This window comes from Aptenodytes forsteri, unplaced genomic scaffold (assembly GCF_000699145.1).
Source record: "Aptenodytes forsteri isolate BGI_AS27 unplaced genomic scaffold, ASM69914v1 Scaffold797, whole genome shotgun sequence".
Taxonomy (NCBI): Eukaryota; Metazoa; Chordata; class Aves; order Sphenisciformes; family Spheniscidae; genus Aptenodytes; species Aptenodytes forsteri.
In genome coordinates, this window is record NW_008794442.1 from 64869 (window position 1) to 86463 (window position 21595).

Consider the following 21595-nt stretch of genomic DNA (forward strand, 5'->3'; position numbering starts at 1 on the left):
CTTTTCATTTCCATTGTAGTTTAACCTTTTTTATCAGTAGGAGTAGGGCTAGGCTTTGAGAGAGCATTGCTTCTTGATGGCAGTTGAAACAAGGGCCAGATCTGGAAAACATTTAATATCCTCTCTTGACCTGAACTTTGAAAAATAAGGGGGCAAAACGTGCAGTTTCCACAGTCCTGCACCTGTGAAGCAGTAACTCCATCCATCAGTACAGCCAGGGGACTGATCAGCTGGAAAGCAGTTTTGCAGAAAACAACTTGGGAATCCTGGTGGACAAGAAGTTGGACATTGGACAGCAATACACCCTTACAGGAAAGACCACCAGCAGCATCCCAGGCTGTGTCATGCAGCGCATTGCCAGAGGGTCAAGGGACATGATTATCCCTCTCTATTCAGCACTGGTGACACCACATCTGGAGTCCTGTGTCCAGTCCTGGGCACCCCAGTACAAGAGAGACATGGACATACTGGAGGGAGTCAAGTGAAGGATCATGAAAATGATTAAAGGGTCAGAGCATTTGTTGTACAAGGAGAGGCTGAGGGAGCTAGGATTGTATAGCCTGGAGAAAAGGCTTGGGGGTATCTTATCAATGGGTATAAATACCTGATTTTGGTGGTGGTGAGGGCGATAGAGACAGAGCCAGACTTTTCTCACTGGTACCCAGTGACAGAATGAAAGGCAATGGGCACAAACTGAAATACAGGAAATTCTATGTAGACATGAGAAAAGAAACTTGTGAAGGTAGTTGAACACTGGAATAGGTTGGTTGCCCAGGAAGGTTTTGCAGTCTCCATCCTTGGAGATATTGGAAATCCACTGTGACTAAAAATTCCTTGGTTTGTTAGGTGCTAAGACATACTGTCATACAGCACTTAAGGGGAGGGGAAAAAAAGGGGGGGGGGAAGCACTCTAATTTTAAATTACTGTCACTTACTTTGCATAGTGGAGACAGAAATGTGTTGGGGTTTTTTCATGTGCCAATGTGTTGTGTAGACCATTTTGGTAATCTTGTCCCCATTTCTTGTAGGATAGAGAAAAAGGGGAAAACATTTTTAAACTCTACTGTGATAGAAGTGCCTGTTTGTTCTTTACACATGGACTGCATGCTCTTACTTTAAAAATACTTTTGTTATTCTAAGGGTGTGAATATTTTATGGTCTAATTTTTATTTACTGTGTGCAAACCAGGACTATCAACTGATATATCAATGTCTTTTGTAGCAAAAGATAATCACATTAAAGGAGACTGACAGTTGCAGACCCGTTTTCTTGCCTGGATGAATTCAGTTGTGTGGCAATCTTGGGTAACTTACTGGAATCTAATCGTACTACATTAAGACTCCTGGGGGTTGTTTTTTTGTTTGGTTGGTTGCATTTTTGTCAGAGGACTTTCTGCCAGTTAACTTTCTCAGGAAACTTCTGTATGTGCAGGGACACCTGCAAGTTCCCAAGTGATTGATAATTTTTGCTTTTCAAGGTGCAGTTTTTAAAATTGATTGAGAGGTATGCTGTACCTTTTCAAACTACGTTACCAAATGAAGTAAAAATCTTATCTTGAAGGTGCTATGCTGCTAAAATGGATTTGAGAAAATTCCTGTGTTTGATAGGAGTGTCTGTGTACTGCTTCCAAGATGTTTTATGATTGCTGTCTTTAGCAGGAATGTCTTTAAGTTGGTTTAACCCTTCATTTACAGTAGTTAAAACATTCCTTACCTTGGGCTTAAAAAAAGGAGAAAAACAATTCCTACAACTTGATGTAGTACATAAGCAGTTGTGGTTTTTTTTCTTGTATTAGTTCAAGGGCAGCTCTTGTGATTTATCTAAGTAGGTCAGTTTTTTGTAGAATGAAGATTAGAGTGCTTCCATTTTTGCACTTGTTCTTCCATTAAAGCTTTTGTATTAATATTCTTGACAAATCTTTATACCTTGCAAGCAAATTAAATTTTCTTGTTAACATTGGCAGTCTGCCCTTTTAGTGACTACTTATTAGGTATGAGTTTGCGTAACATCATCTTAATATTATTCTTAGATTAAAGAAAATTCCTGTGTTTGATAGGAGTGTCTGTGTACTGCTTCCAAGATGTTTTATGATTGCTGTCTTTAGCAGGAATGTCTTTAAGTTGGTTTAACCCTTCATTTACAGTAGTTAAAACATTCCTTACCTTGGGCTTAAAAAAAGGAGAAAAACAATTCCTACAACTTGATGTAGTACATAAGCAGTTGTGGTTTTTTTTCTTGTATTAGTTCAAGGGCAGCTCTTGTGATTTATCTAAGTAGGTCAGTTTTTTGTAGAATGAAGATTAGAGTGCTTCCATTTTTGCACTTGTTCTTCCATTAAAGCTTTTGTATTAATATTCTTGACAAATCTTTATACCTTGCAAGCAAATTAAATTTTCTTGTTAACATATTGGCAGTCCCCTTTTAGTGACTACTTATTAGGTATGAGTTTGCGTAACATCATCTTAATATTTTTCTTAGATTAAAGAAATGCTTTATTTATAGATAGAAATGAACAGCCCGCTGTTTCATTGCTGGTCATCCCAGAGGAGAAGGACTTACTGTCTAAGTAATTTTCTTGTCAAGATTTGTGGATTTCTTAATCATCTGATTACAGAAGAATCTTGCATGTTCATACGATAGAAACTATCAGCATGGTATTGTTCATGCAAAAGTAAATGTAAATTAAATTTGATACAGACCATGTCTATTTAGGGAGGTTATTTTGCTTTTAACAAACAGCGGATCAGTCTGGGGGAAGGTGGGTGTGCAGATTTCTGTTAATTACATAGGGATGGTGGTAATAGGAGGAACAAAATGAGTGTCACACTTGTGTTCTAGCACTGAAAATAGTGGGGCAAGATAAACAATGTGATGGATGTGGATAGACAGAATTACTATCAGCATTTATTAGGCAGTGGTTGCATGGTTTGCATGGATTATTTAAGAAAAAAATCTTCCAGTGAAAAATTTACTTCTAAAGTAGGTTATTATAACACTAATTCAAAGTACAGGTAAATATTAATCAATTTACTTTAAATAATCTATACAATGACAATACAAAAATATAAAATAATTTCTGGATAACGTACATGCTGATTTAAGTTAGGACAGATGAGTGGTTTTTTTGTATAAGTTCCAAACCAGAAATGTAGAATGTGAGAAGGTGAGAGCTGCTTTGATTAGTTTTGTTTGCAGTGGCTTACAGAAGCAAACAGCTGTTTTTTGGTAACTCCTTTTGATAACTTTGTAATATTAAAAACAAGCTTATTGAGGTAAACATTGAGAGTTTTGTAGAAATCCATGGCTAACTCTATCTGGCCTAGAGTGCAGTACATTATCTGGAATAACCGGAAATGTAACTGTGAAAAGTGATTGATCTTCTAATGTGCTGGAAGTGGGATTGAGCTTTTACAAAGATGACAGGAAAGGGTGAATTCTTGGAGCTTTTGTTACTAAAAGTGAAAAGAATTTTTTTTGGTTATGTGGGAAGTATGCAGAATACTGGTAGTCTAGTATGTTAAGTTGATTTGTGTGTTAAAGTGATATTTTTAAGAAAAACTAGTAGTCTAGTTTGAAGAAAAGTATATTGTTAATCCAGCATTTAGTAGGGGCTGTAATTACTAAATGCCCCTTTGTTAAAGTGGTGTATTTGCAACTTGATATAATTGTGTAGATTAATTTAGCGTGTGGCTTTGACTTAGTATGTAGCTGCTTCAAGTAGTTTAAACATGCTGCATAGTTCTTATAATAGAGCAAAAGCTGCAGTAACACTAATGTAGCATATCTATGCTTGCAGTTTTTACTTCTGGAGAGTTGTCATAGGGCCTTTGAATAGATATGTACCTCACTAGTTTTCTCTTTTCTCCTGTTTTATTTTTAGTTCTGTGTTTTTTGAATTTTAATGGCATGAAGAGCAACTGATGCGAAGCTAAAAGATGGGCAACATCTTTATGAAGATTATTTGTAAACATTTAAGTTTTGATACTTAACTTGCTGTTTTCACAATGAATATGAGCCATTTAAAAATCAGTAATTTTGTATAACACTTAAAAATATGATTATATGTTGTTGTTGCCAGTTTACTCAATGAATAGTATTCAAGCCAGGTTGTTTTGTTTTTTTTCTTTTCTTATGTGAAGGTCACAATTGAAAGTGTTTAAGGTCAGGTTGGACAGGGCTTTGAGCAACCTGATCTAGTGAAAGATGTCCCTGTCCACAGCAGGGCGGTTGGACCAGATGATCTTTAAAGGTCCCTTCCAACCCAAACCATTCTGTGAGTCTATGATAAATTGCTGACCACTGTACAGAGTTAGGACTTTACCTTGAAGGCATCAAAGTAAGCTCTCATCTGAACAAAATGTAAAGTTTTAAGTAAATTAAAAAGAAATCCAAAGACATAAATTTTGATTGTTTATTCTGTTAATAATGAAGAGATTAACATGAACATGATAAATATTGATAAATATTAGCTGTAGAATAATCCTCTTTGCAACTGAAAAGAGACATCACAGTAGGGGAAAAATTATATAAACATATTGATTAGAGATTAAGTATTTTTCTCTCATTGACTAGTTTTACCTCAAACAGAATTAGTTATGGAACCTCAACTTTTTACAGATTTAATTTGATTTGTTGTAGAAGCAAAATAAATTCACATGAAGACAATATTAAGTATTATGACAATGCGTATGGGAAATGAGTTTCTCGTATAAATGATAATCATGAAACAAGGATGTATCTAAATCTTTTCTTATCCCTAAAGCCTCTTCTTTATATTTATTTCTTACATGACTGCTTTTATTTATTTATTTTTCAAACAGCTTTTGGTTTTCTTCAAAGATTGCATTAAACTCTGCTCATCCTAAAGCCTTGGCAAGAGCCTCAGATAAAACACTTGTTTTAGACTTCATCAGTCAGGCAAAGCAGATGTCTAGCAATAGAATATTTCCCAGATCTTGTTTTCAGTGTGACTTTGGGAGATGGTGCACTGTACAAATAGAAACTGTCTGCGAAATTAAATATTTTAAAAAATCATAGTTTGATTAAGGAATTATTTCTTGATAGGTATTCTTGGAAGCTAGAAAAAACATTTTCTGCCTTTTGGGGCAACTGTGTATTTCAAATTAATTTTAATGGACTAAAAGATGTCCAGATTGACTGCTGTTTGTGGAAAAGCTGTTCTGTGCTGAAAGATGTTTTGTTGTTTGTCTTGTTTCAGAAATTCCATGGCTGATACTCTGAGGTTGATCAGTGGAGCTCAACATCCTGGCTCTGCTGCAGGAGTCTACGAAACAACTCAGCACTTCAATGACATCAAAGAACACCTTCATGTAGTAAAGAGGGACATTGAGCATTTAGTACAACGAAATATGGTAACTTATGTGCTGGTAGTGTAAAGCATGACTGTAATACTTCTTTATCTGGCTGTTAGTGAAAAGCTAGGATGAGGCAGCATGCAATTTAGGGAGCAATTAATCCTTCATTAAGCTGCTTCGCTAGAACTGCACTGCCTTGACCTAACTGCATGATCTGTGTTTTGATGAGAAGTTTTGCACAAAGAGCATGATTTTTAGTCTTAATTTCCTGTAGAAACAAGGTCAAGCAATTAGGTTTTCTGGGTGCTTTTTTTGTGTTTGTCCCCCTACTTAACAGTTCTGTACAGAGGAGATTCTCTATTGCTTCTGCATAGAAGGGAGAGCTTTAATCAGGGGAAACTTTGATCAGGCTCCACTTAAGGTTTCTAGGTGTGAAAGATGGCTGGGTTCACATTCAGGAGCACCTTAGTCTAGCCTAGGTAGCAATTAAGGTGAATTAGCTTATGATCCCATAGAAGGTTCTTGATTTCTGGGTTAATTTACCAAAGATTTATTCTTTCCCCTATAACCCTTAATTTAACATCAGTCAGTTTATCTGAGAAACATAAAGGGGAAAGTGAGATAGGGAGTAAGATTACGATTTTTCAAAGTAGTGTAATTTCTGTTTTCTGCTTGCGTTTCAATTTTTAGATCATGTTCCAAAGACCTTGTTTTGTTTCTTACGTATAAGTCTTTTGATGGCATGTCTTGTTTGCTCTTTTGTCAAATATTGTTTTTTCTTGGTTTTTAGCCATCTAGTGAGAAATTGAAGTGTCCAGACTTGCCACCGTTTCCATCGTGCTTATCTACAATGCACTTCTTCATCTTTGTAGCGGCGCAGACGGTGTTATTCATTGGTTATATCATGTATAGGTAAGTATGTTTTTCTTTAAAGACAATAGCGCAAATGATTTTAGAACTTCTGACAGGAAATGCAATTGCAATGGTATGATTATGTTAATCTTCTTTAAAACAAGCAATTATTCAGATTGGAAGACACCTTGGGAGGTCTCTAGTTCAACCTTCTGCTCAAAGCAGGGTCGACACTGAATTCAGACCAGGTTGCTTTAGTGCTTAGACTTGTCAGGTCTTAAAAACCTCCAAGAATAGAAAATTTACCACTGTTACGGATCCCATTGGAAATGTTTAATTATCATAATGAAATTTGTTTTATTCTCCCCCCACCCCCACAGTATATCTAGTGGAACCTGCCCTGTTTCAATTTGACTGTTGTGTCTCTTTCTGATAATGTGCATCTCTGTAAAGAAACTGTCCCTGTCTCCTCAATAACATCTTGTGGGTATTAGAAAGCTGCTGTTAGACCCCTTGAAGCCTTCTTTTGTCCAGGATGAATAAGCCCAGTTCCCTCCCTCTCTTTTGAAGCATGTGCTTCAGCTCTTGATCACCATCCTTGTGGTCCTCTGCTGGACTTACTGAAGTTTATTAATATCTTAACAAAATCTGATGTGATTTTTTTTTTTTTTTGGCTGTGTGTACCTACAAGCTGCTTATCCCATCTTACAAATTCCTCAGTGAACTTTTTTTATGATACATACCCCTTCATCTGTCTCCTACATACGATATTGATAGCGTATGGACTATTCCCCCCCCTCCAAATTAATTGGAATGTTTCCTCTGTTCTCTTCTTCCTCCTTGTAACATCATAATGTTCAAATTAAATTTGCGTTGATGGAAAGGAAAACCTATTGAGAGTAAGGACTTACTTGCTTGGTAGTCTTCCCTCCTGCTTCTCACCCACACTAATCAGGATAAGGAGTAGGGACCAAAATAGCTGCATTGCCTTTCAAAGATAAAATGCTGTTTGCTACCTCTATGGAAGCATAACTAGTATTAATATAAAACCAATGCTGCTGATAACACTAACTTTCATTGTGTGTCTGCTTCTCTACAAAGTGGAGAGAGTGCATTTCTTATGTATGCCATGTTATGCCATCAACTGGAAAGATGGCTTCCAAGACAAATGAGGAGCTGGTCCCCTCCTGTTCTTTTTGATGCCCTTGTAATTCTAGTATCTGTGTGTGGTTGATCCACAGTATCTGTATCCACTAAGAAAATAAGTATGTTCTGTGCCAGAGGGAAAAGGAAATCCCATTTCAAGTAAATTCTTTCACTGCTTAGTTGCATGTGTTTCCTTTTCTATGATGATCTTTTGGCCAATCAGATACTGAGAAGCTTTGGAAAATTTTAGTTGAAATATTTTAAAAATCAGTTCATACGTTTTTTCACAGTTTCTGGCTTCTGTCCAGTATGTTGTTTCCCTCTGTGTCTGATGTACAATTGGAACTATAGCGATGTGACCAATGTCTTTGTAAATAGAAAAAATTATATTCTATTTTTGTGATTTTACTTATATTGGATTTCCCTAAGTGCCTGTTGACAAGGAATGGAATCTTTTAATCCCCAAATACAAGAAATATTTATTTATTTAAACGAGTTAGCTAGTTTTATACTGTAAGTACTTAATGAATTCTCTTCTGCTTTTTCTTTCAGGAGTCAACAAGAAGCAGCAGCCAAAAAGTTCTTTTGATGACCTGTTCCTGTTGTGTGTACATAACAGCAGTATGTATGCACAGAAAATTATACACTTCTGTAAATGAGGGAAATTTTAGTGCTTGATATACTTCAATATTGTAAATTATTGAATTTTGTTAAACAAAATGAGTTCTCATTTAAACTTAATGCTAAAGTTAAAAACAGACGGGGGAGCAGCGGAGCAAATGCTAGATAGGGGAAGACTGCAGACCCTATCTAAGACTTATGTTTTCAACTAACTTTCTCATAAATACTGGAAGTCAAATGCCATATTCCTCCTCTTTTGTTAAGATTTCAGAGGAGGGAATTGAAACACCCAGGTTTGGTTGTTGTTCATAATGAGAATTGCAGGTGGATGATTTGTGCAGAAAGCTTGCCACTAAGTGTCCTGACATATCAGTTTAAAAAATCAAAAGCAAGCAAAGTGGTGGTGGTGGTGTAAAAATTTGTTACAAACATTTCATTTCTTTACCACTTGGATTTAACAGTTTAAGAATTATTTAGTTAATTCTAATTCTTCATGAAATATAGATTTAAGCACTTTTTAATATATGGACACAAAGACAGGCCTTTAACAGTCTGGCTGTTGATACCTGATAAAGAAAACAAGCTATACAGAACAAGCAAATAAAGGCTTATCTCCTTATTTTGGGTTTTGGTTTTAGGCAGTGAGAGAAAACATGATAAAGTAGTTTCTTCAAGTTTCAAGTCTGTCTGTAATTTTGTTTGGAGATTTGTGGAACTTTTTCAGTAAAGATATCATTGCTTTATACCTCTTCAAATCTGATTTTATTAAGGATGTATTTAGTGTATGAATACGTCTTTACTTTTATAAAGCTGTCTTGTGTCTTTCCTGTATCAAATACAGATGCTTTAATTTAAATGTTGACATGGCAGGTATTCTAAACTACAGATACTGAGTGTTAACCCATTTCTTCACAAGCTGTTGCTTCAGACATGTTTGTTAATCCAGCAGCTATTGTAGAACCAGTTTTGTGTGTCAATTCCTGCTTTAATATCAAAAGCATAAGACTGAATGTGTGTTTTTGATACTGCTTATCAGGTGAACATTTGCTTCAGGAAAGAAACAAAGCAGATAGCCCAAATTAGGAATGTGAAATGAACTCATTTTGCCTTGTTTACATATCTGTGGTAACTTTGTCCTTGAGTTCTTTGTGTGTAGAGTTAGAATAGGGGGTTTTGTTTGGTTGTTTTTTGGTTTTTTTTTTTAATTCTATAAAATACACAAATGCATCAGGATATGTCACTTTTAATTATTAATCTGTTTGTTTGAATCTGCAAAAATTATCTGGAATCTAGCATACTACTGCATTCCTACAATCTACTCCCTTGGAGTGCAGCACATGCTGCCAAATTCAGTGTAATGAAGAACACTTCAGTATTGTGCCTGTCAGTTTGGAGAAATGATAAATCTATGCAATATATTTTGTTACTTAAAATACAGTGTCCAAAAAGTGGATGTCTGTGCTACACCAGTAAAACGATACTACCTATACACCTATTTACATAGCTACAGTATGTAGTATACTATAAGTGGTACAACTTTATAGATTCATTTCTAAATTTGAGAAGATTTTGCTGTGCTAATTGGAGAAACTACTGCCTCAAGCTAATCTTGCTGGATAAATAGGGTAAATCAATGAAAAAAAAACTTTTCAGGTAAGCTAGAACAACACATAGGAATTTATCCATTCAGTTCTTTCAACACCAGCAAATATTTACAGGTGCCTTGAGTCTAAGCTATTACAACCCTGACTCTTCTAAGTAAACTTAATATATTTTCTTAAATTGTTTTGAAAATGTACAGTGTTGTTCCTTTCAATTGCAAGCCTTCCTGCATCAGTGCAACACCTAAACAAGTCCCTCTCTCACAGCAGGCTTTGCAAGACCCTTTATACAGAAAGGCTAGCAATTGTATTTGGATAAGTAGGTGCATATATCTGGTGTAATGAGGAACAGCTCTAATGTATCAATTGGAGGAAGCCTGTATTTTTTGTTGCTGTGAATTTATCCAACCGTAACTTTGTTTTAAAGCTGGAGCAGCCCATACTTTTGTGTCTTTTGTTAGAAAGAAGAGAAGGCTGGGGATGGTATCTAGAGGAAAACTTGAACCTACAATTGTATCTTCAGTATGAGGCTCAGCTTGTGTGTTTATGCTGCTAATAGATCTGACATATCTCCCATGTGCAACTAGGAAACTTTTGTATTAGGGAGCAGAAGGTCTAAAGCATAACATCCAAAAAGTGATAACTTTGCTTCATGCTTCATTTCACAGTCGTCTCTGCTTGGAACTTCCATAATTGCCTCGTCACTCACTGGATCAAAGGAAAGCTCCCAATTGCCCAGCTCAAATTTTGTCCTGTCTGTTCTTGAAGTGATAGCAACAAATTTGGACTTTAAGAATATTTGTCAGTCAATGTAGCTTCCTGTTATGGCTGGCTACTAGAAGTTTCTTTCAACACTGATAGTGTGTTTGATTCTTATCAAGTAAGATTTCAGGACTAGGAGAAGAAGACACCTTGGAATCCAGTTTGACAATATGGGGGAGACCAAGTCTAATAATTGTATTTGAAGTGTGGAGGATAAGTAGCAAATATTTGGCAGTGACAAGAGAATCTCATTGTGCAGGTGAGGGTATGTTAAATACATGGTCACACCTGACTTTTTCAAAAGTAAAATTCACAGTATGGTGTGTAAATTACCTATCTTTCTGTTTGAAGAAAATTTGACATTTATCAATGCATCAATTACTGTAACACCGAAGACTGTCTACTGTTTTTTTTTTTAAATTCAAACAGCTGACATTTTCATATGTTTGTTTCTGTCTAATGTAAATTGACACTTGGAGTTCAGAGATAACCTTATTTGAATAAAGATGCATATTTTTAGTAAGCTTTTTTCTTTTAATTTGGTACATGTCAGTGAAATCCAAGCAAGTGTATTTGAAGCATTCTTTACCCTCTGTTGTTCAGAGAGTTTGAACGCTTTGAGATCTGTGTTCAGTCCTACCTGATACTGAAGAGTTAACGGCGTTCAGAGGCTGAGGCTCCGCCTGGATTGAAGAGGCAGATGACTGCCATTGGTTAGAAAGATACCTGAATCCAGCCTCAGTTCATTCTGTGCCAAGGGATTATATCCTCTGTGTTGCAGTCTAATGCAAGAGTGACTGTAACCTAAAAGTAAGAGATTCGCTCAAAAGCTTGTGTTAAGAGTATCAGACTTGCCTTGAGTATCAGACACTTAGAGTCAAATGTAAAGTAGTGTGTCAACTTCTAGGTCTCTTAACAGCAAATCGAGTTGCTTGCTGGCTGCTTTGAGTATACAAAGTACCTCATTTTTCTGAGCTGAAGATTTGTCTATAGCTCTGAAGTTCTTTCTCCAGATTCCCCAAACTGCGGTCACCTGGGTGCTCTGTGCCTGTTTGTTGGAATACAACATGCCTACCCAAAACAAGTCAGTCTGTGTCTCCTTGTTTGTTTTTTTGTTTTGTTTTGTTTTTTTTTACTGTTCTGTCCAGTAAACTGTTTGTCTGTGGTAACCTCCCACAATATGAGTGAGAATTCCCTCTTTGACCATCATTTTCCCCCAGCCAGGAGCAATTTCTCCAATAGGTGGAGGAGAGGAATCTTCAATTAAATCTATTCAAGCTGAGAAAGCCCTAAAACATTTATTTCTCTTTCTGTGCAAGTGATCTAACGTTCCGACTTGCATAAAAGGCAACATCTTCTAGAGGGATGAAGGGGGGGGGAGAGTCTTGGTCCTTTCAAAGAACACTTAGCTACTTCTGAATTATGTGGTTGCAGTTGTCTGCTGTGACTGTGTTTTGGGAACATAGTCTCGAGAAAAGGCTGGGAGTTTGGATGCTTGCCTGCCTATAGCATTTTTGTGCTGGCCTCTCTGTGAGGCTTTTAGATTTTGCTCTTTGTGATTTGCCTGTTTCGAGACTCTGAATTCTATTCTGGGGCTGGAGATGCCTGCGTTCTTTGAGTATGGAATACAGGCTTTTTTTCGTATCGTCCAGTTCCATCAGATAACAGGAACTGAGCCTTTAATTTTGATTTCACTTAAGCTAGAGGGAAAGGATGTTGATTTAAAAGCAAAAGAAGTGGCAACCTGAGTACTTAATTAGCAGCTGTCCATATTTTTTCATTAAGCCTGTGATCCCTATAATCAACAAAAAGCAGTAAGTGGTTTGTAACTTCAATATAGGCAGTAGTTAAAGCACCTGTCAGGAATGGGAATTATTCTGGAGGTACTAGTCCTTGTTAACACCCAAGGTAGGTGCTTAAAACTTGATGCTTTAGGTACTCGGTGAGCCATCGGTTCCTTATCAGTCTGTTTATTTGTTACTTGTATACACAGATTTGTGATAAATATCTAAACCCACAATGAAGTGAGCAATTCACTAGCTAGCTATGTAGCGTCTTCCAGAGTTTTATCACGAGTCTCTTGTGTTTCTCAGCAGTTTCTAATAGGGCCAATAACTTTTAAAGCACTTTTTGTTGTCTTCAATTTTGAATCTAACATTGGAAAGCTTTTTTGCTGTTAGGAAGGTTCATGAGACCTCTCTCAAGACCTGGAGGGCAAGAGCTCTCAGGTTCTCAGCAATCCCTTCCCAAGACAGTTTTCAGCTTTCTTGCCTTCTCAGTCAATTCCGTGAAAGCATCTCTTTCAGGAAGAAGGTGGTGTTAGCAACATTTCTATAAGGATCAAAGTCTATAGCCAAGACTTGTGCCCAAAATTACAGAAGCTTCTCTTCAGTAAAGATCAATAGCACAAAGTTTAACAGATACACTTCCCATACACTTAGAGAAGACTATTAGACCTAATACTGTAAAAATCAGCGCTGCATGTCGTATTTGTGAAGTGCACAGTACAGACACACTGGTGCTCCCTGTTCCTGTTAGGAGAATTTTAAATAAAGATGAGCCAACCACTGCAAGTGGACTCGAGAGGCATTTGGCACTAAGTAGTGATGTTGTGGGACAGCGTTCTAACATTTAATCAAGTGGCTGTTGAAGCACAGAGAAAATGCTAATCATCAAAAGTTATATTTATCTGATCTTAAATATCTCTTCTAGCATGCTTTTCTGTGATGCCTACCATACTGTTACTGAACTCGTGCATTTTAGGATCAGTGCATAAACAGTGCTAATATATTACTTTAACCTGTTCAATGGTTTTTGCAAGCTGCTGAAAACCTCTTTATGATCTGTATGTGGTTCATGCAGTATTTCTTGGCCCCTTTTGTGCCGCGTACTTCTGTAAGATACAGCTTGGCTATGGAGCTGAAGCAGATTGAGAAGATGACCTTCCAGCTACTGATGTCCATGTTGCTAGTTTCTGTTGTTAGCTTTGTGTTGTAAGCAGTGGATGCGAAGGTCAGCAAGACCAAAACTTTTATCCAGAGTTGTGATGCCCTCTTTCTCTGGCCACCATCTATTTCTAGAGATGCCTGAATTGACTTCTCCCCTCATTTAAGATTTTCTGTCTCCCACTCTTGAGATCCACTGTGTTCTGAGCAGTGTGGGGCAAGTCACTTATGTGAGTCAGGCTGTAGTTTAGGAACTAGGGATTGGCTTTTTTCAGAGGCTTGCTCTTGGAGCAGTATTTAACTCAAATAATTTTCTAGAAATAACCCTTTATTTTCATTTCTTCCTTTTAAAGTTGGCTGCGTAACAGAGAGGGATTCTTGTGGTATTGTTCTGGGTCATGGGGTTGCCACTACTGCTCGGCAGTCAGAGTGCTCATCCAAAGACTGTCCTTCTGAAAGAGATGCTAGATTAGACCTGTTTGTAGGACTTTTCAAATACCAGCAAAGTGAGCAAGGTCTTGGTTTTAGCAGAAGGCAAAAGGGTTGCGGATTAGAACCATCTCTGCTTGTCCATATTGTCTCCAGGCTGGGAAAATGGTATAAAAGTACCATTGAGCAGAGTCGGACAGCACTTACCAGATGATAGTTGCACAATGATAAGGCAATAGCATAGGTCATGCTGCATTCTGCTGGAACTAGCATGCCTGCACAGCTACAGCTGACCTGCAGTGGACCCACAGCACTAGCTAGTTGTCAGCTCTTTTGAACAAACACAGCCTTCTCTAAAATGCAGAAGGGTGGGAAATAAGGGATGCTGTCAGCCGTTCTGCCCTTTGAATGCCTCCGAGAGGCAGCAAACTGGACCAGGGAAGTCTTTGGGTGTAACAGAAAGTCAGACTGACTTTGCCAGGCCCATTTTGAAGTAACTCTCTGAGGTAGGAGCAGTGATACCTTATGTATAAACTTAATGCTGGATTTCTAGTTTTTAAATTTTGCCAGAAAACAGATTTTATTTAATTTTATGCATTCAACTTCAGATTAATGCATGCTCAAGTTTAGCATTCTCTGCTTAAATTGGGATTAGCTATCTAATGTTTATGATCTCAGTTCCGTTAGCCATTTGGGCAAATACAATACAGTTTTGGTAATCAAGGTCAGAGTTGGCCAAATGTAAAAAGTTGACTCTTCCCATAAATTCTTGCAACTTTTGCATAGTTCTGAATTGATTATAAAAAACAATTTTGATTTAAGAAAAATGCTTTCTAGGTATTTGTAGTATATCAAAGTAGTTTTCTTGTGATTTGGAATTCTAGCTTCTGAGTGATACTCTATTTCAAGAGGAGATTTAAAGTTTCTTTTTTAATCACTAATAATCCAGGATTACAGAATGTCCCGGGTTTGGTTTTGTTTTTTTTTTAATACTAACAGGTCTGCTTTAATTAGAAAGGCTCTAATACAGATTAAGGCATTAGGCAAATTGGAATCTTCCCATCTCTCAGTGAAATTATGAGAGTGCTGGGAGAACCATTTAGATAATCAAAATTACAGAATGTTTCATTAAGGCATGTGCAGTCAGTCACAGTAGGATAAATGCTCAAAACCCAAAATCATGAACTTTTGAGACCTAGCAGATGATTTCCCCAAATAGTCTTACGATCTAGGTAGCAGAGCCTGCAAATCTTCACCTGCAAAGAGCTGGTGAGGCTAATGATGTGAATAAAAGTTTGAAAGATGAGGACCTACACAAGCAATCCACAAACAAAAGATATCAAAGCTGTATTATAGCATATAGAATCAGTCAGATTCATTTCTCCTTTACTGACAGTTAAGATTAAAATACTAGGTGTTCTATGCAGCACCAGTCAAAGTAGTGATCTAGATGGAGACAGCCTGGTGAAAAGTTGAAATAAACCCTAAGGAATGAAAAGTAGGAAGATGTGATTTGCTTTTTTTGTGATTACTTGAAAAAAAAGTAATTATAGCAGTAATGCCCCATTCATCTGTGAGACAAACCAACCATGTGAAAAGTGGATGAAGAAAAATCATTCAATGTACTTTCTGTCCAATGTGATAAAATATCAATGGATAAAAAGGGTTGGGGTTTTTGTTTAATGAAGAATTCCAGTTTTGAAATCTCATTTGGTTGTGTAAAGCCAAAAGGGTTTTCTGCTCAGTAGCCTGAATTTTACAATTTTACTATGGCCATTTAGTCAACCAGATATTTAATTCAGATCCATTGTGTTCCAGGGAATGTTTTCATCTCTGTGAAAGTGAGAATTTCAAGACTGAAGAAGTCAAAATGCTATTGCACACTATAATTGATTTTTGTGTGTGTGTGTACAATTAGCTTAAGGTATTAATATAAAAAGTAGGTAGCTGCATCTAATGATTTTTTTTGGAGCAATCCGAACCATCTGCCTCTAGATATTAACGAGTTCACTCTTTAATCCAGATTATGGCTGACAAACTGGTTTTGGCATTCACGTTTCACTAGCATTGTGCCCTTGAAGAGCTGATGTGGCTGTAGAAACTCTCTTGCTTACAATTGTTGGTTTTGAAAACATTTTTGGTTTGGTTTGGCTTTCTTGTAGTTGTTTGCTCATAGCTCCTTTTTTCTTGAGAAGATGGCCTTTCTAATGAAAAGTATGTTGAGCAACCAGGTAAAGAATTTGGGACTTGGAGGTGGAGGGGAAGAAAGCAAAGAAGAAAGCACTCCTTCTGATCCAGCAGCAGCTGCAGGAATGACCAGAGAGGAGTATGAGGAATATCAAAAGCAAGTGGTTGAGGAGAAGTGAGTACCTGTTCCCTTATTATCAGTATGGGGCTGATTCTTGGTAACTTTGTGCAGATAAAAATAACCCAAGAAAAAGCCAAACATTCTGCACTCTTCCCTTTTTTTAAAGCAGAAGAATCTTTGCTAAAGAGACTTCCCAAAATAAAAGTTCACCAACTGGAAATGATAAAATATGATGTTTCACTCTTCCCACCTAATTGATGTTACTTTATCTATCAAATTTTTCCATAGGTACAAAGCTGCTTGTAGTGCAGGAGTTAATTCTAAGATGTGTATGATTTCTTCTCCTAGAACTCCATGTGGAGTACACTTTCAATACATCATCTTTTCTTTGTCCACATTTATTATGGCAGACATGAAAAAGTAATGAGTGCTATGTTAAATGGATGATATTTATCTAGAGAAAAGTTTTAAGATGGTTATTTTTTGTAATTGCATTTTCAGTTATTTTTTCTAAAATCTACTAAATAAAGCAGAAGTTTTCAACTGATTAAATCTCAATTTTATTTTGTCTGTAGTGATAATCTTTACCACTTGCTGTGTTTAAATATCAAAACAGAAGTAAAATAAAGGACTTAACATGTAGGAGTTCAAATAATGCATAATTATAAATAAAACAATTGACTTTTAAATCTCAAATGCATCTGTGCCTCTAATGGTCAATTACATAATGGTTGTGTAAATCCTTCATGTAAGATGATTATGGGTGAAAGGTTAATGACTGATGGAATTTGAGGTATCCAGGTCTGTATTTAGCAGCAGCCATTTCTATCATAAAACCTTGAATAGGTTATCATTTGGTTTGGAATAAAATACAGAATGTTTTGCTATGCATTTTGTCAAGGGATATTTAAAAGAGAAATAACCATCTGCGGGCAGGAAGATGCTTTATTGAGACTGAGAAGCAAAACGGGATTCCTGGAATAGGGAAAATGCTTGGAAAAATATTTCTATAAAGTTTTCAAGTGTGGCATGTGTCTGTTACATGCTGAACTGTATTGAGGAATTGGTGCAGGAGTACTTCTGAAAGTACAGTTTGGAACTATAATAGGAACATTTGAAGTACTTTCAGAGAAAAAAAATTAGCTCAGGACAGTGCACACTGGTGTGGTTATGTAAATATGTGTCAGAAATCTTCACAGAAATCTTCAATCTGTCACAGGCAGAGCATCTGTTTCAGGGCTCTCTGGATTTTACCCAGTTTTCAGCTGTACAAGAGTGGAGATAGAGAAGTAGAAGTGCCTTCCTGGAGTCATACTCGGGCAGAGTTTGGCCTTTGATGCATGACCATCCTGGTTTGGGTTCTTCTCAGGGTTTGGGTTCGGTTTTTGGGTTTTTTTGGTGATTAAACACACAAAAATGCACAGATTGCTGTTTCTCAGGAAAATGTGTAATACACAGGAACAAACGGGTGGCTTGTGCTGGCAGTCTCCAGCACAGTCGCATAGGATTTGCTTCCAGCATCACAAGTTTAAGCAAGAGGGGACCACCAGTTTGTGTTGTACATCACAGGCTCTTGACTGTCATGCAACTACTCTTACACCTGTGTCCTGTTCCTACAAAGCTTCATGTTCCAGGGAATAATTAGATCCTCCAGAACAAAAAGGTGTAAGATTAGGCCAGACACGAGGGCCCAAGCAATGGTGGGAGACTGGCTGAGTGAGTTTTGCCAGGTCTTCCCACGATGACAGGACAAGTGAAAAGCTCAAATCTACCTGAGCCGAAAATCCCCTCCTGCCCCTCAGCCTCATAGGACACCTAAAGGGATGTTCTGGAGAAGGAGTGGGCAAGAGAGGAGGAAGGCTGAGAAAGAGCGGGAAAATATGCCAGAAGGGCTCAAAAAAACTCCAATCTTCCCATCAATGACTGGCTGAAAGAAGTTTAAGATGGCTTCCAGTTAATGTGAACCTTTTTTTTTTGAGAGAGAGAGAGAAACCCAAAAACTCATTTGTGGAAGCAGAGGAAAAACAACATTTCATCTTGCAAGTAGCTTTTATGTGACAAAATACCTGTACTGGAACAAAATCAATTTTACCTGAGAATTTCCATGACAATGCTTCTGTGAAAAAAAATTAAAGGGAAAGGGGGGAAGGTGAATGTTATCAAATGTTACCAAAAATCTTTGAGGAGACACATTTTGCAAATAAATACATAAGTAATCTAACCAAAAATTGTGCTGAACAGTTCTTAAATCTAATGAAAGCATTTTATAAAACCACAGATAAAAGAAGTACTTTTCCACACAGGGAAGCTGTGGAATTCATTGCCGTAGGATGTTCTGAAACAGTAAATGGATGCAGAAAAGACCAGGAAAATTAATAGGTGACAGAGGCCATCCAGGACTATTAAAGACAATGATGTAGAGACAATTTCCAGCTCCAGTACCCTACACCACTGATTTTTGGTAGCTGGGCAGTTTTGATACAGGATGCTTCTTAAATTCTTTCTCTAAGTGTCCACTACTGTCTACTGTTGGAGATGGGACTCTAGGTAAACTTTTGGTCTGACCCAGAAAGTCCATTCTGCCATTGTGTGTGTGTGTTGTTATACTATGAGAATGTCATGTTGGTAGAACATTGTCAGGTAGCCGCATGTCTATAAGTGCCCCAGTGGAATAAGCAAGGAACAAGCGTCTTTTCTGTTCTGCTTATTGGAATTGTTCATTGTTACAGTAAGCAATAACAGCTAGTACAGGCACAAACTCCAGACAAGTAGTATTGGCTTATCCTTCATTCTTCACAGGTCTCAAGGGAACTGTTCTGAGAACAAGCTTGGGGTACAGGAAGTCTGGCCCCTTAGCATCACTTCATTGATATCGCTCCTTTTGTGCCTTTGGACAAGTCACATAACTTTGGGAGTAACTCCTGCGTGTAGCTTTTTGCAGCCGAGCAACTGGTTCAGTGTAAAAGACCGTATTTTATTAATATCATGAAGAAACATTTTTTCTCATTTCCAGGATGGAAAGAGATGCAGCGTTTGCACAGAAAAAAGCAGAGCGAGCCTGTCTGAGGGTTCATCTGAGAGAAAAGTACAGACTCCCTAAGGTAAGCCTGTAGTTTGTGATCTCATCTAGTTCAGTGGCCAATTTTAAAGCAAACTGACTACCAATGCAGAGTTTTGAAAATGGCAAATTGCCTTCATTAGTGGGATCCCCACTGCAGCTCAGTACAGAAATGGAGGAGGCCAGAGCCATGGTTTTCCCTAGTGACTGCTTCTTTGGTCTTTTTTCTCTGCTCAGTAGACTAATCTAACGGAAAGATTCTTGTAACCCCTCTCTATACTGTCAGATCTGAAACAGGTGACTCAGCAAGTTGAGTATCTGGTCTGATTGTGTCTCACAGTTAGTATGTGTTCTTAGCAACATGCAAAAGTTTAAGAAAAAGCTATAAGCAAATAAGCAAAGTCCCTGAAAACTCCTCTACAAGCTGTACATTTGAGTTCTGCTAAACTTCTGAAGGTTCATTTTTACTATCTTCTTCCAAGAAGTGCAAGCAAACTGTCCATTCTTTTTTCTTTAGTGCTCCTGACACTGTCAAATATTCCCAGGAAAACCAAAATATAGACAACAGAATCTTCAAGCAACAGAGAAATCTGAAGGTTTGTTAAAAGCAGGCAGCAGCTGTAATAGCTTCTAGATTGTGACAGAAAGGAAAGTTAGCATGTAGGTTGACAGTATTTTCCTGACATAAAAACACATGGATACAAACCAGGATAGTTCTCTACTGTATTTAAAGTGTTTTCCTGGTTTAGAGGGAAAACTTTCTCCCTTGTTTATTTTCTGATCGTCTTCCTTGTTCTCAGGGATTTAATTGCAGAACTCTTGTTTATCAAAGGTTTATCAAAGTACAGGCTTTAGCACTAAGCCTATACTAAACATCCACAGAGCTTGCCTATTTAAAAAAAAAAATTTTGAAACTTGAATATTCTGGAGATGATTTCCTGTCGCAAGATGGTGATGCCTCTATAATGAAGAAAGCTGGTATCTCTTCTAGGACTGTGGGCTGGAATTAAAGTAAACTAAAGGAGTGAGACCAGAGAAGGATTCTGCAAAAGAATTAGGGAAGATTAGCCCATAGCAGAAATGTTAAGTGAATTCTTTGCATTCATCGTAACTACAGGATCACTATGAAGGTCCCTAGATAGGTTTCCCTATAACAGTCTCTTTTATGGGGGTGAATCAGGGGAATTTTCTCAGGTCAGTGTTGATGGAGGAAGTTGTTAAACGGTGTACAGTACACCAGGGCCAGAGGGTATTTACCCAAGAATTCTAAAGGATTTCAAATTATGAATTGCCAAAATTACTGAGGCATGTAATACTGAGTCTGACGTTTAAGCTCAGAAGATGGGAAATGTGAAGACATTTTCAAAAAAAGTCTCCAAGAGATATACAGGGAACAACAAATCAGTAACTGACTTCTGTAAGGGAAATGAAGGAAAACTACTAAAGATAGCTAGCAGATATATGGACAAAAATTATATGGTGGGAAGAAGAGAAATAAGACTTTTGTACCTGACAGCCCAGCCTTTCAAATCTATTAGCATGCTCTGAAGGGATGACTAATCATAAGGGTGAAAATGATTAGGTTTGGTTTAAAAAAAAAAAAAGTTGGACAAATTCCTTCCCCAAAGACTCTTTAAAGAAAACCAACTGTGGTAGAGTGTGAAGGAAGGTCCATGAAGTATTGAATATTATTTTCCATTCATTTTGAAGAAGTGACTGAAGACTTGTTTGTGTAAATTAGTATCGGGGCCTGCACTATTGTGCATTTAGGGGCTCCCTAAAATTTGAGGTTCTGCTCTAGGGCCACGGAATTGAAAGGCTTTGTGTATGTCCATGACTTTCTGGCACTTGATTGTGGCGTGTGGGTGTGGCCCACTTGTGCTGTTCAGTGTTGTCCAGAGTGGGTTGCACTGTTAGCTCCAGCACGGAGAAAGTAACTCTGGGTTTTGTGCTTGGAAAAGTTATTATTATGTTATTTTGTCAGCTGCTTCCATGGGCAGGAGACAGGTAATATGGGACAGAGTAGCCTGTGTAGGGGTTTGGATCATGCATCTGCTCTGAACTACTACTACCGTGAAGATGTTAGCATTTTTGAAGATTTAATTTATATCCCACAAGGAAGCATTTGGTGGTTCTTAGCAAGTTGAGAGCTTGTTTATATTACTAGTACTTACCTGCCAGCTCTGAGTCTTTACCATTTATTTTCTGATCAGTACTTTCCAGTGCTTTTCTGATTAATTAAAATGGAGGAAGGTAAAGAATCCATCTTGTCTAAATTTAGCTGATAAAAAAATTAGTACTTAACCCAAGCAAGTCATTTAGAGACTCTGTCATCAATGGAAAGAGACCAGCACTTCTAGCCTCATCTATCCAAACTTTCAAATCATAGAATCATAGAATAGTTTGGGTTGGAAGGGACCTCTAAAGGTCATCTAGTGCAACCCCCCTGCCGTGGGCAGGGACATCTTCAACTAGATCAGGTTGCTCAGAGTCCCGTCCAACCTGACCTTGAAGGTTTCCAGGGATGGGGCATCCACCACCTCTCTGGGCAACCTATG

The 21595-nt window shown here is 37.6% G+C and overlaps 2 protein-coding genes across 2 annotated transcripts in view; both read left to right on the top strand.

Moving 5' to 3' along the window:
• Window positions 1–11386, top strand: part of LMAN1 (lectin, mannose binding 1) — a 68482-nt gene extending 57096 nt beyond the window's left edge. The window contains exons 12-15 of the mRNA XM_009289550.1: window positions 5219–5372; window positions 6106–6227; window positions 7866–7934; window positions 10204–11386. Of these exons, the coding sequence (XP_009287825.1) occupies window positions 5219–5372; window positions 6106–6227; window positions 7866–7902 (313 nt within the window). The 3' untranslated portion in view covers window positions 7903–7934; window positions 10204–11386. The remainder of the gene's footprint in view (window positions 1–5218; window positions 5373–6105; window positions 6228–7865; window positions 7935–10203) is intronic.
• Window positions 11387–14823: 3437 nt separating this feature from the next.
• Window positions 14824–21595, top strand: part of CPLX4 (complexin 4) — a 19192-nt gene continuing 12420 nt past the window's right edge. Inside the window, exons 1-2 of the mRNA XM_009289546.2 lie at window positions 14824–16033; window positions 18993–19080. Of these exons, the coding sequence (XP_009287821.1) occupies window positions 15867–16033; window positions 18993–19080 (255 nt within the window). The 5' untranslated portion in view covers window positions 14824–15866. The remainder of the gene's footprint in view (window positions 16034–18992; window positions 19081–21595) is intronic.